This window comes from Heliconius melpomene, chromosome 18, assembly GCF_056956725.1.
Source record: "Heliconius melpomene rosina isolate 202511_hmr_F chromosome 18, ASM5695672v1, whole genome shotgun sequence".
In the NCBI taxonomy this organism is placed as follows: Eukaryota; Metazoa; Arthropoda; class Insecta; order Lepidoptera; family Nymphalidae; genus Heliconius; species Heliconius melpomene.
This window is the reverse complement of record NC_140406.1, coordinates 12,852,442-12,869,060: the sequence shown is the minus strand read 5'-3', so window position 1 is coordinate 12,869,060 and position 16,619 is coordinate 12,852,442. Positions and strand designations below refer to the sequence as shown.

The window sequence follows — 16,619 nt, the reverse complement described above, 5'->3', positions numbered from 1 at the left end:
ACATTAATTACAACAACACTAAAATATGTTTCACTCATTTTACTCACAGGTATATATAAAATAACAATCAAGAACAATTCCGGAGAAACGTCAGACTCGTTCTCCGTAACGGTGACAGGTCTACCTGGACCACCACAAGGCCCACTGGAGACCACGGACATAACGAGACACACTTGCACCTTAGCCTGGAAACCGCCCACTTACGATGGTGGTCTCCCTATTACCCATTATGTAGTGGAAAGGATAGATGTTTCTGGAACTTCATGGATTACTATAGCGTCTTCGGTTAGAGATACAAGATTCACAGTACATGGTCTGACTGAAGGACAAGAGTACAACTTTAGGATTCACGCGGCCAATGATAACGGTATTGGACCGGGATTGGAGGGCGTTAATCCTGTTAAGGTAAGCTTGGCATTTTTTGTTTTTTTTTTAATTTTTGGGCTTTGCACTATCTCACCCTACTATATATAGTTTTTTTTTTCTTATTTAGTTAGTTACTTAGTTTCGATACATGCCAGAGTGTCTTAAAACTAGGTCCCCTCTTTTTTTTATATATATATTGAATAGGCTTGCGTTTGATCGCATCAAGTCTGATGAGCGTTGATGCGATCTATCTATTTATTATATGCGGGATACCTCGTGAATCGAAAAATAATACAATTAATTAATTTCTAATGATTATATTATGTTACAGGCCAAGGCTCCTTACGATCCACCATCAGCTCCCGGCATTCCAAAGATCGTGGAAGTCGGTGGACACTTTGTTCATTTAGAATGGGACAAGCCTGAAAGTGATGGCGGTGCTCGGATACAGGGTAACATTATTAGATATTTATTGATTCATGTAGAAATATGGGAGGTCAGTGGACAACGAAGTGTAATACTGGGTTCCGTTTACCTACCTTACGGAAAAAAACCTAACCGACCGAAAAGCTACCTTTTCAAATATAGATTTTTCATAGAATAATATAGATTAAAATTCTTAATATAGATTTTTTCTTAAAAACCGTAATTTATAAACAAATTACTTAATTAAATCATATTTTTAGGTTACTGGATAGACAAGCGGGAAGTAGGCTCCTCGAGCTGGCAGCGTGTCAATCCAACTCTATGTGTACCTAATCAGTTCAATTGTGCCAACCTTATCGAAGGTCGTCAGTACGAATTCAGAGTGACAGCCCAAAATGAGGCTGGACTCTCACCGCCAAGTACTAATAGTCAGCAAGTTAAAGTTGTTGATCCTAAGGGTGAGTGTTGAATGATAATTATGTATTAGTATATCTAAGATATTGTATGGCTCTGAGTTTATCCATATAAGATATTCAAAAAATTATACATTTAGAAATATAAAATATTATATAAAGGACGTGAAAAAAATATTTATTTGCAAATATATATTTACATTAATTTTTAACATGGCAAGTTTTGTAAAAAAACTATATGTATACTTGTTGTACTGATTTTTTTTCTATACTGGTTGAGGTGTTGAAATTATTTTTATTAGAGACTTTAAATTTACTTATACATCGATATAATTAAAAAAAAAAAAACAATTTCTGCATCATAATTATAAAATATTAACGTTTACTAATAAAATGTTAATATATTACCAGCTGCCACACCACCAGAAATCGTTAAGCCGCTAAAGAACGCGAACTGTATCCAGTACCACAACGCCAAGTTCCAGTGCACCATCACTGGTTCACCCAAACCTACTATTAGTTGGTATAAGGGTAAGTAACTTAGTATATATTTTATATTCCATCTGAACGTATATTGGGTATTGGGATGTGCTGCACAACGACAGCAATTATATGGTTGTAAATGCAATGGTTTTCAGTTTCTCTCTTCTCGAATTGGCAAGAAGAAAAGCTTGAGCTCCGCCGAAAATTGATACATCTTACTATAAAGTCTTACTATACGTTGAGAATAAAGTGTCTTAACACTAAATTTCCCATGCCTACCCTACTATATGTGGACGGACGCACTACAATATACTATAATAAACTCTAAATATCACGTTTAAATATATTTCTTGCCCAGGTGCCCGAGAAATAATGAATGGCCCACGTTACCGTATCTGGAGCGAAGGTGACAATCATTTCCTCACGGTGATGGACGTGTTTGGTGAAGACGCGGATGAATATGTATGTCGCGCTGTCAATTCAGCAGGAGTGAAGAGCACCAGAGCTGAACTCCTTATTATGAGTAAGTAGAGTACTTTTTCCTTCGTAGGTTTTGGTTGAGTGTTGGGTTCAATTAATTGAACCATTGAATTAAGAAATACCAAACTATATATCAAATATTATTGATATTTCTTAATATATATTTCAAATACTAATCAAATCCTATTTCCATAGCCGCACCAAAGCTAAACGTGCCACCGCGTTTCCGAGATACTGCCTACTTCGACAAGGGGGAGAACGTAGTGATCAAGATCCCCTTCACGGGACACCCGGTGCCGAAGATCACGTGGGTGAGGGAGGGCGAAACCATCGAGTCCGGATTGCATTATCATGTGGAAAGGAAAGGTGGGTTTTTATATTGTGGAAATTTGATTATTCGGATGGAAGAAAAAGTCTCGTTGAGTTTCTTGCACCGGTCCGACTTAGATCTGAGGCATTAACTTTAGTGAATTGGTGGTAATAATATTAAATGAATATTTAAGTTGTTATTTTAAATAGAATTATTTGATTTTGATTTAGTTTGATGGGCTTTGGGATTGGTCTAATTACTAACAGTATACATGTAGATGTGCTTTTGAAAAATATTTTTCATTATAGTGTAATAACACTTTAAACATTTTAAACACATTTTAAAGTAGTACCTTTTTTTTTATTCTGTGTAAAGGAAGTAATAATACTAAATATTTTTTATTCTGTGTTTCCAGAGCGTCACGCCATCCTCACGATCCGTGATGCTAGCAAGATTGACTCCGGTCCATACAGAATCACCGCGGAGAACGAACTTGGACAGGACTCTGCTATTATTAATATCGAGATTAGCGGTATGTTGTTATTTCGAATTATTAATATAGTATCATTTTGATTATACATATTTTATTCGTTGAAAATTATATACTGATAGGAAATTTTTTGTTACTGTTCTATTTCCGAAACTTATTATTTCGTGTTATAATAAAACTATACAGTTAATCAGTATAAACATTTTACTTCTGAATGTATACAAAAATGCCACCTCATCCACAGACCGGCCCGACCCACCACGCTTCCCCGCCGTCGACAACATCGGTGTGGACTCCCTGGCATTGTCCTGGAAAGCACCAGTGTGGGACGGCGGCTCAGATATCACCAATTACTTGGTGGAGAAACGAGAACATCCCATGTCCAGCTGGATACGTGTTGGAAACACTCGGTAGGTTATTGTGTTGCTAGTGTGGATGTGATGCTCTTGTAACAAGATAAGATAAAATAATTTTATATATCTATTGGACTTAAAATATAATATATTTTTTAATAACATAATTTGGTATATAATCAACGCTCCGTTTCAAGTTGCGTAAAAAAATATATGAAAATTTAATTGAAACATTTTCTTTTCAGTTTCACAACAATGGCTGTCACTGGCTTAGCGTCCGGCAAGCAATACGAATTCCGCGTTTATGCTGAAAACATCTACGGACGATCTGAACCAAGTGAACCCACTGCCCTCGTACAAACAAAGGCGATTATTAAGAAGGAGTTCAAGAAGAAGGAGTATCCTGGTATGATTTTGATTTCATTTATTTTTTAAGCTTGTTATTTGAATATTATTTTTATCGCATTTTAACATCATTTTAAAAGAAAAAAGGTGAAATTATCTTTTGAAGTAGATAGTTTAGTTAATGTAAGTAATAAGAAGAAACAAAATAAATAGCTACTACCCGTACAGCTGCAAAGCTACATCAAAATTAAATATTTATAATCGTAAAGTAATGTTTTAATTTTCTTGTGTATTATATTTACACTTATTGCTGAATGAATATAGTCCTATTACCTAAAAATAAAAACGATTTTTTGAACCATGGCGACATTATATTTAAAAAAATTACTTTTTTAAAATATTTTATTTAATATTAATTATTTCTTGCATTTTTCAGTTGACGAGACCGGTAAACGTATACGCACAAACGCAGACCACGGTCCAGTCAAGGACTACGATAGTTACGTGTTCGATATATACAGCAAATATGTTCCACAGCCGGTCGAGATTCGAACCTGTTCTGTTTACGACAAATATGATATATTGGAAGAGATTGGTAAGTTTATTTTGGTGTTTTTTATTTAGGGACTTTTTGTTTTTTTTTTTAGTTTAGAATTTTTTTCAGTGGAATTAAGTTATAGCTCTATAATTTAGAACTTTAGTATATATCTTATTTCTTACTTAACTGTAATTTTTCTTGTGTTTAAAAATAGTAAAATTTAATTTAACTAGGACACACCTAAGTCATAATATAAATAATTGTAATTTTACATAAATTCCAGTAAAAGGGTTGCTTTGTGGTTTTATATATCAATTAAAATATTCGTTTAGCTTAACAAGGTTATACTGAAGATTAATCTATTAAAATAGTTTAATTATTTATAGAATCGTTGTCACAACATAACATTTTTATATGTTTTTTTTTACAAGAATAATAATTTACGGTTTTTTATAATATTATAGTATTCGTACACACTATCAGCTTAAGTAGTAATCATTTAAATACTTACTTTTAATATTAAATAATATATCAGTCTAACATAACTACTTTGAGTGGTACATTAGAGTTATATTTTAATACAAAGTAATGTTTTTTTCTTTAATTATTATTATAAAAAAGTATTTATATAATTCACTAATAGATATTTACGTTTATAAATTAAATTAAAATTTCATATATATAAAAATTACATATGATTTTAATATTCATGCCTCTTTACTTTTTTGAAGTAAAATGAATGGAAACAAGGTAAGCAAAAAAATTATAATTTTAGACTAAATTATCAAAATTCAAAAATGTTATTGGGAATACAATTGGTCAAAAAATATATTAAAAAATTATAAACGCTTTTTAATTAAATGAGATACAAGTAAATTTATTACAAGCATGATATATAAAGCGTAGAAACTAAAATTAACTCACGAAGTTGCTTGGGATATTAGATGTTAACACTAACTAACATAGTAGAACGATTTTGAACTTGTAAGTTAAAGGCAATTCAGTTCATATTGCTATAAACTATAAAGAGAATTGTATGCTTACTTATTTTTTTATAATATTTAATGATAATACAACGTTAAATTAAATGTAATTTAAAAACTTTTGAATAAATTTTAAATAAAGAATTTATTAACAACATGAAATAGCTAAATTGATCAATAAAATTTAATTGTAAGCACTCTATAGTAAATATGAACTGAATATATAAGAAAAATATCGAATTTCACAGGTGACTTCGTGAGAGCTTCCAAACGGAAACCCCGTGGAGGTCTGTGTGTGAATAGATCGATGTAGTGCATCTCTTTCTATCTGCATCTCTCTCTCACACGCATACTATTTATATATAATATTTAAATTATTATTATTATAATATACGTTTATTTTTTTATAATGGTATCACTTGCTTAGCGTTGGGACACAGATAACATATATAACAGATTTTTAATAGTAGCCGTTTCGAAACATGGTTTTGAAGTAATATAATTGATTAAAGTTATAAAATAAAGATTAATAGTTAATGTTCCCATATACATATATAGACGAATAATTGTTTATTTAATATGTATTATTATATAAATACTATAATGTATAATTATTGCTTACTTATAGTTTTTTATAAAAAAAAATCATGCACGGTGTGCGCTTTTCATAATTATTGTAATACTATAGAATATTTATTGTTTTCAATATTTATGCAAATATATATAAAACTAAAAATAGTGTTCAAAAAACTCTAATAGGCCGTAGAAAACGATTTGTTATACCTATATTTATTACCATCAATACAAAGCACAATAACAAAATAACTTAGACCTTCAAAATTATTAAAAATTAGTCAAATAAAATAACTTTAAAAACAGGAAAAACCACGTGCATAAGGTATATGTAAATGTTGTAGGTACAGGTGCGTTTGGTGTAGTACATCGTTGTAGGGAACGCGCCACAGGCAATTACTTCGCGGCCAAGTTCATCCCGGTCACGGGGGCTATGGAGAAGGAATTAATAAAGAAAGAAATAGATATAATGAATCAATTACACCATCGTAAATTGATTAATCTACACGATGCCTTCGAGGATGATGATGAAATGGTGCTCATATTTGAATTGTAAGTATTTTTTAAAGAAGTTTTAGAACATTTCGTCCGCTTATTACTCATATTTTTCTCTCTCAGTCACAATTTTACATACAAGTATGATGTTACGCCGTCGTGGCGCAGCGGTACAAGGGTGTGACCATAACGCGACGGGGTGTTCGATCCACTCGAGGAAATGAAATATTTATCTACATTTATGTTTTCATTTCTTCGCTCTGGTATCGAGGCAAAGCGCGGGGTTGAGTTCTGCCACTCAATACGCAATGCCTTCTGAATTCGGCAGAAAGTGGGGAACGTAGTGTGTTAACACTAGGTTCCCTCTGCTTACCCTGCTGTGTGCGGGATACAGCGTGAAGCTGATAAAAAAATGTATGATGTTGCCTAATATTCTTCCAACTAAAATTTCAATTTAATGAATGACTTATAGTCAATCTACACTTATTTTACAAATAGTAACATTAAATCATTTTTTTACAGCTTATCGGGCGGTGAACTATTCGAGCGTATAACAGAGCCCGGCTACAATATGAGTGAGGCGGAAGCGGCCCACTATATGAGACAAGTATGCGAAGGAGTCAAACACATGCACGAACAGAATATTATACACTTGGATTTGAAGCCCGAAAACGTTATGTGCACTACTAGAACTGGTACTGATGTTAAGGTAAGTTATTTTGTTTTAATTTTTTTATTATAGAATTGTTGATAGAGAGAATTTAATATTAATATACTATGTTATTTTTAACTCATTGTTAAGACACATTTTTCGTCTCGAGTTGTAGACAGGGAAAATAAAAATATGCTCTGTTCAGGGATAGAGCCCACAACCACTGGTGGTATAGTTGGAAATTGAACCGCGCCGTAATAGTGTTCAAAGTAATTAAATACAATTTACTTCTAACGGTATAATTATTTAGTTTTAAAAAATTGTTAAACCCTATTATCACAAAAAAATCGATTTAAAAAATGTCCTTCAATTCGATATTGCATATGTACAATACTTACCTAATAAAGTAGCATTAAAATGAAAAAAAAAAAAAACTTAATCTATGCACTCCGTCCACAGATAATAGACTTCGGTCTCGCCACAAAATTAGATCCAAATGAAGTGGTGAAGATTTCAACGGGAACAGCGGAATTCGCTGCACCAGAAATAGTCGAAAGGGAACCCGTTGGTTTTTACACTGATATGTGGGCTGTCGGTGTCTTGGCTTATGTACTGTGAGTGTTAACTAGTTTTTTTTAGTAATTTAATCATATAGGGTTTTTTTATCATATTGTTTTGTGAAGAGAAGATAGATAATAAGGGGCTAAAAATAAATTTCGTCACACATTTATGGGGAAATGGTCGAATGGTCAGAAATTGTGTGACCAGAGAGAGGAAGGAAATTTATAGCTGTGACAAAAGCGGTAGTGGTCGAAAAGTCATGAAATTTATATGACGTAAGCAGTTTATAAATAAATAAAACAAATTTCAGCCTACTCCCATTTTTTTATATTATAAAAGTCGTTAACATGTAACATATTTATTTGCTTATAATATAAAATCTAATTTATCTACCAGGCTATCGGGTCTGTCACCGTTCGCTGGTAACAACGACATAGAGACACTGAAAAATGTTAAAGCATGCGACTGGGAGTTCGACGAGGAAGCCTTCCAGCACGTGTCTGATGATGCAAAGGACTTCATCAGACGACTATTGGTTAAGAATAAGGAGTTAGTATTTGTTTTTTATTTAATTATGGTAAATTTTAACTTTATGAACTAGATAATAAGATATATGATGAGGTTATATATTCCGTCACTCTGGTAAGAAGACATAGCGTAGCGTTGAGTTCTGTTACTCAACAAGAAATGTTTAAATAATTTAACGTGGGTAACATGGTATCTTAACATTAAGTCCTCTCTGCATAACCCTACCTTCCTGAGGAGACAGTGTGAAGGTAACTTAAATACTTTTTAATATTATTTTTATTTATAATTTCTATTGAACAATTAACTCATATTTTTTTATTATAGGAAGCGTTTAACCGCGCACGAGTGTCTCGCCCATCGTTGGTTAGCGGGCGACTCCAGCTCGCGCACTACTACCATACAGGCTAGCAGATACCAACGTATGAGGGACAGGCTCAGAGAGAGATACGAGGTTTGTTATACTTTACAACTTATATTGTTATTTTTAAAAGAGACGCGGTTTAATCTTTTTTATTTTTTTTAAGTAGTCTTAAAAAATATTTGCCTTTGTCGTGGTATCTACACAGCCATCTTCGGCTAACTTCAGGACGGCCACGACTAGTCGATCGCACTGTAACTAAGATGCTAATTTAATGTATGTTTTGTTACCACAGAACTGGTCGTCGTTCGTGTTGCCTATCGGCCGCCTCAGCGAATACAGTTCTCTACGTAAGTTGCTTGTCGAGAAATGGAAGATTTACGACGGACAATTCGGTAAGCTTTATTTTTTACTTTATTTGTTTTTGTAATTCTTGAAAACACTCAAATGCATAAAGTAAATCACGTTTGTTTTATTTTTTATACTATTATTTTATTAAACGAATAGAAACCACCAATTGAATACACCATTCTCATCTTTTGTTCTATCTCTTACTAATTGCTAAATATCCTATTCGTCTCCCTATTTAAAATTCGAACGATCCAATAAAATTATAATTTTATTATTAAATTATTAAGTCACTATTAAATTGTCATTTTATCATTTCAGATCGTCGTCAAGCAGCACCGCGTTTCGTTATTAAACCACAGTCGGCATTCTGTTACGAAGGACAGTCCGTGAAGCTATACTGCCGCATCATAGCCGTAGCAGCGCCCACCATTACGTGGTCGCATAATAACAGGGAACTGCGACAATCCGTCAAATACATGAAGAGGTTAGTGGTAAAGAGTAGACTGTGGTCACTAGCTTTTTGAATGGAAACTAAAGGTGCTAGGTATCTGGCTGGTTGGTGGGAAAATATTGTTTTAGATTTCTAAGCTTCACGCATTTCGCATAAATACTATCAAATGGCACACAAATCGCCGATTCACTCATTGTCAATCATTCCAATATTGACCATCTAAATAATAGTACAGTACGGCCACGAGTCGTGGTCGCTAACTTTTGCAATACGCAAACCACGACTCGTCGATGGTGCGATACCTTGTTTATCAGGGAATAGTATATAACTGAATAGTTAGTTTTACGTAACTTGGTCCTAACTAAAAATAGTTTTCTACCTGGTCAATTTTTTTATATCCATACATGTGTTTATTTTTTTGTTTGTGAATCAAAATATATCTTATTTTCTATTCTCTTAATTTATTTTCTATGAAACAGGTACGCGGGCGACGATTATTACTTTATAATCAACCGCGCTCGTCTCGAGGACCGCGGCGAGTACATCATACGTGCGGAGAACCACTACGGCTTCAGAGAAGAGGTCGTTTTCCTTAATGTGCAACGTAAGTTATATGAAAACAATACACAAAATAAACAAAAATTAATATATTTACTAGTAATATAATGATCAAACGCAGAAGTTTTATGTAGGTCACGTTTACTGTTAGACGCCTTTTATTTCATCACAACAAGTGAAAACTAAACACTATTTAAACTCCACAGCGGTACCTAAAGTCCAACGCACCCACGTATCAGAGGCGCCGCGTCGCCGCGAGGCCCTGCCCTACACGTTCTGGCAGGAGACCAGCGAGACCGCGCCCTCCTTCACCTTCCAGCTGCGGCCGCGCGTCATGCAAGCGAGGGACACCTGTAAACTGTTGTGTTGTCTCAGTGGTAAACCCACGCCTACTGTGAAATGGTTAGTTTTTTATAGTTACGTTTTATTTACTTTTTGTTATGTATATTCGTCTTTCTTTTTTATAGCTTTAACATTCTTAAACCCTCAGGTACAAAGACAAACGCGAGCTATCCAAATACGACTACGCCATGACGCATTCAGACGGCGTTGTCACAATGGAGATCATTGACTGCCGTCCCGAAGATTCAGGAAAATATACATGTATAGCGACCAACGTGCACGGCACTGATGAAACATCATGTGTTGTAATTGTTGAAGGTAGGGGGTTCATATTTTTACTATTATAATTTATGATATTGCCTTGCCTTCTCATTATTTCTAAAAACAAATCTTTTGACCTTTTTAATTCGTTTGGGTAAAATAAAAAACGTTGAAATATAAAAAAGACATTTGCACACTTTTGTACATCCGCCCAGACTCAATAATACTCTATTTCTCTTAAATACATTTATTTAAATTGTTATCTAATTTTATATATTTGTATTCCAGGTGAAGTAGTAAGTGAGGAACAAGCTATCCTAGCACGCAACCTTCTATACTCTGGTGAAAGAAGGTACATAGAAAAGCCTTTGAAACCTGCGCCGACGCCTATAATTACCAAGACTAAAGTATGTATTTTATTATTTTCCCGCATTTTTCATATCATTAAATAATTTAATTTTAAGTATTTTTTCTCCACATTCTGACATAGATATGTTTGATAGGTACAACTCAATTTTGTAATTTGGCTAGGTAGTGGATTGTTTTCTAAGAAATTAAATAGTTAATATTGTGAATAGTCTTATGTTTTTAATTAAATCATATTTTGTCTATATAATTATGACGGACCATAGATATTTTAATTACAATTTTGACATTTAGAAAAAAAACACGAGCCACTTTAAATAGAAATACTTAAAAAAAATCAAATTATAAATATTTTCGCAGGTTACAATCGACCCACCATCAAAATCTTCACTGGCCAGACCAAAATACTCGCCACAGAGCTCAGTGGAACCTAATAAAAAGAAATATGGCGCTAAGTTAGATTCTGACGCGTCTTCCAGATCACGTAGTGCTACGAAGGAATTAGTTTGTGAGTATAAATCAGAATTTCCTATTAGTATTATTAGTACAATAGAAAATATTTTTATAGATTAGAAGAAATATTTTTAAAGTATATTATAACTTGAACTGACAAATTGTTGGTGTTGATGTTGGTGATGTAGGACATTTCACAAGATCCAAATTCAAATCTAGAATTCTATAATAATATACTTCAATTTAATATATTGTTGCAATTTGCAACCATTTCACTTAACTAGATTTATTTTTTATTTTTTTATTTATATACTCTAATATTTATTTATTTCATAATACGAGCAATGTATAGTATTGGAATATATCTACAAGTAAATCGACCATTGTCGACAATATTATTGATTATTTTTTCTTCTATGTTGTTTTATAACGCAATAATGACACTGGACAAATAAATTATTTATATAACATAATAATTTATTTCTCCAGTACCAGCGTCAGACTCGTCGATGTGTGCGCCGTCGTTCGCGCGCGCACTGCCCGACGCGCTCGCGGCGCGTGATGGTGCGCCCCTGCTGCTGTCGTGCGCGGTGCGCGGCGACCCCGACCCGCGTGTGCAATGGTACAAGGACGGGAAACCCTTGCACTCATCTGAGGTATGTGCAGTGTTTGTTTTTATCCTTCTGCAATGTTCATCGTCTTCTCCGTACTTCCCTATCCTCCCTCCTCCGACTCAATATGTGATCTCTCATTAGCCCGTGCGCTTCCCAACGTCCTTAAAACGTGCCCTTACTACTGTCTAATGCGGAACGAAGAACGGAAAGCTTCTACACTCTTCCAAGGTCCAAACATGTCATCTTCCTCCTAGCCTACCCCTACTGTCTCCTTTCCCTCCCATCTTGTCCCTTCCGATGTTTGAATTTGTTATGCAGTATTTTTCTTATTTTATTCAAAACTTAACATTAAATTTAAAACAATTTCTTACGTATTAAAATGTTCAACCACAATTGATGCAATTAAACATTTATTTTTTTATGGTGATGATCTTTATCGTAATGATAAGAGATGTTAAAATGAAGTAAACATAATTTTAATGCAGCATTTAATAATAAATGAATAATAAACATTAAATTATATAAATACAAAAAATAGTTGCGTCGTAACGCATTCTCTTTTACATTTTTAAACATTAATATTTGTACAACTGTGTATTTTACCCTCTGTTTTTGTCTTTAATTTATTGAAATTTTATTCTAAATAGTAATTTCTCTTAAATCTTTCAATATTAATTCTTTCATTTTAGTTGTATTTCAATTATATTCAGGTTGTGGATCTGAAATACAAGAACGGTGTAGCGTCACTGGCCATAAATGAGGTGTTCCCAGAAGATGAAGGCGTATATTCCCTTAAAGCTATCAACAGTCAAGGAGAAGTCGAGACCAAATGCAATGTTTCCGTTCGAGGTACTATATTTTTTTAATAATAAAAAAATCATGACAAAATATCAAGTAATAATGACATATTACACTGCTTTTTTAACTGAGCGGATCCAATTAGCGATTCCAATATTTAATTATGACTTTTTGATATCTTAACGTGTTATTTAATCTACAGCGGAAGGCACTGCTGCAGTGTCTCTAAAGAGTGACAAACCGCCAAGGATCGTAGATCACGCCAAGTCACAAATTGTATCCGATGGGGATCCCGTTACGTTGTCTTGCAGGTTTGTTTTTATTCTAAGTAAATACTTTTGACTACATTATTATATAGACAATAAGATGAGTTCTTTAATTTATATTAATTATCTTATTGTTTATTATTATATATTAAAGAAAAAAATACTTTATATATAAAAATAAATTTAAAAAAAAACAAAATTTTAACATTAAAGAATACAATCAAAACACATTGTTCTTAGTATGAAATTAAGCCATTTGCTAAAAGTAAAGAATTGATTGTAAATTCATCACAGAAAAAAAAAATGAAATATTATAATAGTATGAAAGTACTATATTTAAATATATTTATTCACACATTTATATATATATATATATAAAGTATATATAAAGTATATATATATATATATATATACTATATATATTCCCACATTTCTTCAATCTATAATGAACTAAATACTCTATTATTGGTTGCCTGTAAGAAATCGCTTTTAGTTATAAGGCCTTTATAACATAGAAGAAAAAAAGATACAATTTAATATTAACATTTCATTACTTCAATAAAGTATTATCATATTATGTTACAATAACTATTGATAACATTATAATAAATGTGCTTCTCAATACGAATCATAGATGGCGTTGATCGTTTCTAAATCGCGCTGGCGTTACGTTCTAAATGAAAGTATAAATTAAAACTTACATAGGTGCGTTTTTTTTTATCTTCACGCTTTTTCCGTGGATTTTTGAGTGCAGCTATTTACTTAACGTAAGATAGCTGTATAAATATATTAATATAAACATAAAATTTTAAAAAGTTCTGTTATTATTTATATGAAATTTCAAATTTTGAAATGTAAAATGATTAATATATGAAATTTATTTAAAATTGATCTAATATCATATTTTATAATATATGATACTTTTTATATGAAAAAAATATATATATGAAACAAAGTTTTAAATTTTTATTATTTAAATAGAGAAGACACATTTCACATTATGCAAAACAATACATTTTACAACACGAGGCCCGAGTCGAGTTAACCTTTCTTAAAGGGTGCTTTCGTGTTTTTTAGAAATTTGCAAAAAAATATATCGGTTGCAATGTGATACAATTTCCCATATTGGAAATTTTGTATCGATATATCAGTTATTTAAAATATTGATATATTGAATCAAAAATATCAATATATCTTTCTATCTATATCTTATATCTTAATTTCGTATCTTATCTATTCTTCAACAAGCCTAGGCAGAGCATTTAAAATATAATGTAATTTAATTTGCTATATTATACCTATATCATTTTAAAGTAATTTATTTCGGTAAGGCCGGTATGTCGAATTTCAATAGTTACATAAATGCTTTTGTAGCAATGGGTTATATTTATAAATATAGTTTTGATCATACATTATGGTACGGAACCCTTGGTGCGCGAGTTCCTCTCGCACTCTACAAAGTTATGTTTATAATAGATATTATATTAGTAATAATTAACTTTCATATTTCTCAAATTTTAATTGCGTTTAACAGAATCGCGGGCGCCGAGCGCTTCGACGTAGTCTGGTTACACAACAACAAGGAGATCAAGCCGTCGAAGGACTTCCAGTACTCGAGCGAAGCTAACATTCACAAACTACACATAGCCGAGATATTCCCTGAAGATGGTGGTATGTAGGATGTGTTTTATAGTTATTTTGATCATTATTTTGCTTAAATATTTGGTAAAATTTCACTTTCAAGTGATAATGTTTATTGAAAATAATATATAAAATGTCGTAACTCGACAGCAACCACCATTTGCCTTAGTTCAAGCCAGTGTTATTTTGTTTCTACTTTGATGACAATTAATAACCTTTTATTCTCAGGTGTATACACATGCGAAGCATTTAACGACGCGGGCGAGTCATTCTCTTCCTGCTCCCTGGTGGTGTCAGTGTCAGGGGAGACGCCGGTTACTCCACAGTACCGCGCTTTCCCCAACTCCTCTACTCTCGTCGCCGGTGAACCTGCGGTGTTTAGCGCCGAGTTGGACAAGGTATGATAAGTTATTAGCAACTTTTTTAAAACTTTACATCCTATAACAGTATATACGTATAATAACCATATAAACAATACGTAGTGTAGGCAATATGCAAACGGAACCTCCGTTCTCCACACTCCGATGGAACTCAGGTTGATTATTGTTTTATTCTCAGATTTAGGGAATTAGTCGGACGCTGTGAGGCTAAGAATTTATTCCCAACGAGTAAGAATGGAACCCACAAGGGTTATGTTCATAGTTAGCCGCTTTGCCGATGCACGACGATGACCTCTAAAAATTTTCTATTTTTATGACAACTAATAACCTTTTATTCTCAGGTATATATATACATGCGAGGCGTCTAAAATAATCAACCTGCCAATAAAAAAATCTTTGGAATTATAATTAACATCACTTATTCCATTTCAGCCACCGCTCCAGCTCCAATGGCTCAAAGACGGTAAACCCATCGACGAGACTTCAAACAGATACAAATTCACAATGGAGGGTACATCTAGATACCGCCTCGAGATCGTCGCTTGTAACGCCGACGACGCCGGACAGTACCAAGCCCGGGCTGTAGGCTCGAAAGGAGACTCGTTAGCAGCCTTCTATTTAAACGTTGTCGATAATTAATAAAACACAACTATAAAATCGGGCATATTACCTGTTTAAAATAATACCACGACTGACATAACAAGTATAAAGTATGGGAACCGAAACACTACCTTGCGACACACCATACTTTAAACAAATGATATACGAACTTAAATAACTGAAAACGATTTTTTTATACGATTCGGAGTTAGTGTAAAGCAGTTTTTTTATATTTACATGAATAATAATAATTATTTATTTAATTTATTAAGTAATTAAGTGTTATACTTTATCGAAAGCTTACGAGAGGTCGCTACAGTACGTTCTCTAGTCACTCACGCTATTTATCGATTGTTATTTATTTATTCTATATATATTAATATGACATAACATTTACAGCATCTGGATAAAAGCTTGGAATTAATGAATGTTGTTCGGATGTCGATTTTTTTTATTTGCCTTTTCTTCTCCTAGCCTGTTCGCCACCACAGGCGTGGAGAGAAAGGTGGTTCAAATAAAACGACGTCTCATGTTACTTTTTTATATAATTTAACTGTATTATTTAATTGTAAATAATTTAATTTGTATCACGTGACCGCGTAATTTATTATAAATATATATACTTAAAAATTATAAGTAAATTTTTATTTTTAACGACCAACCATTTTTTTGATTTGGTGATTGTACAAATTTCTGTGGAAAACGGAGAATGGAGTCTCGACGTGGTGAGTTTTCCTTGTCCCTATATTATTCGAAATAAAAAAGAAACAATGAAAAACATTACACTCTCAATCACAATAATGATAATCTCTGCCAATAGATGGCGGTAGTTAGCTCTGATTTTAATTGAACACATTATAATACCTATGGTAGTCGTGGCGCAAGGCACAAGAATGAACGCTACGGGTGTGGGTTCGATTTCCACTCGGGAGAAGGAGGCAAAGACGTTAAGCACCGCCACTCAACACTCAATTCCTCGAGAATTCCGCGGAAAGTGGGGAATGGAAGTAAGTAATGCGAACAGAGTCCGGCTTGTGAATCAATTGTATTGTGGGACTCGGATAGTGGAAATTTTTATTATATTTTTTTACAGAAATTTCTGACACAGGCAAGAATCATTGGTCTCGAGATGACGATAGTGGCTTGTACGTGGAGAGCTAAGAGCAGAAAGCACTAGTTCTAAC

At 33.1% G+C, this 16,619-nt stretch overlaps 1 protein-coding gene across 5 annotated transcripts in view; it reads left to right on the top strand.

The window, feature by feature from the left end:
* The window catches only part of bt (projectin protein bent), a 97,610-nt gene extending 81,534 nt beyond the window's left edge, over positions 1-16,076 (top strand). For all 5 annotated transcript variants that reach the window (XM_085202319.1, XM_085202316.1, XM_085202314.1 and 2 more), the window contains 29 exons: positions 50-405; positions 698-818; positions 1,053-1,250; positions 1,617-1,736; positions 2,047-2,211; positions 2,364-2,534; positions 2,894-3,010; positions 3,213-3,378; positions 3,567-3,727; positions 4,103-4,261; positions 5,436-5,474; positions 6,105-6,312; positions 6,778-6,964; positions 7,367-7,521; positions 7,865-8,017; positions 8,321-8,447; positions 8,650-8,749; positions 9,024-9,189; positions 9,636-9,760; positions 9,921-10,116; positions 10,205-10,374; positions 10,606-10,724; positions 11,044-11,191; positions 11,626-11,792; positions 12,461-12,599; positions 12,751-12,859; positions 14,349-14,485; positions 14,684-14,853; positions 15,268-16,076. In XM_085202319.1, the coding sequence (XP_085058445.1) occupies positions 50-405; positions 698-818; positions 1,053-1,250; positions 1,617-1,736; positions 2,047-2,211; positions 2,364-2,534; positions 2,894-3,010; positions 3,213-3,378; positions 3,567-3,727; positions 4,103-4,261; positions 5,436-5,474; positions 6,105-6,312; positions 6,778-6,964; positions 7,367-7,521; positions 7,865-8,017; positions 8,321-8,447; positions 8,650-8,749; positions 9,024-9,189; positions 9,636-9,760; positions 9,921-10,116; positions 10,205-10,374; positions 10,606-10,724; positions 11,044-11,191; positions 11,626-11,792; positions 12,461-12,599; positions 12,751-12,859; positions 14,349-14,485; positions 14,684-14,853; positions 15,268-15,474 (4,556 nt within the window). In that variant the 3' untranslated portion in view covers positions 15,475-16,076. The remainder of the gene's footprint in view (positions 1-49; positions 406-697; positions 819-1,052; positions 1,251-1,616; positions 1,737-2,046; positions 2,212-2,363; positions 2,535-2,893; positions 3,011-3,212; positions 3,379-3,566; positions 3,728-4,102; positions 4,262-5,435; positions 5,475-6,104; positions 6,313-6,777; positions 6,965-7,366; positions 7,522-7,864; positions 8,018-8,320; positions 8,448-8,649; positions 8,750-9,023; positions 9,190-9,635; positions 9,761-9,920; positions 10,117-10,204; positions 10,375-10,605; positions 10,725-11,043; positions 11,192-11,625; positions 11,793-12,460; positions 12,600-12,750; positions 12,860-14,348; positions 14,486-14,683; positions 14,854-15,267) is intronic.
* The last annotated feature ends 543 nt before the right edge of the window (positions 16,077-16,619 follow it).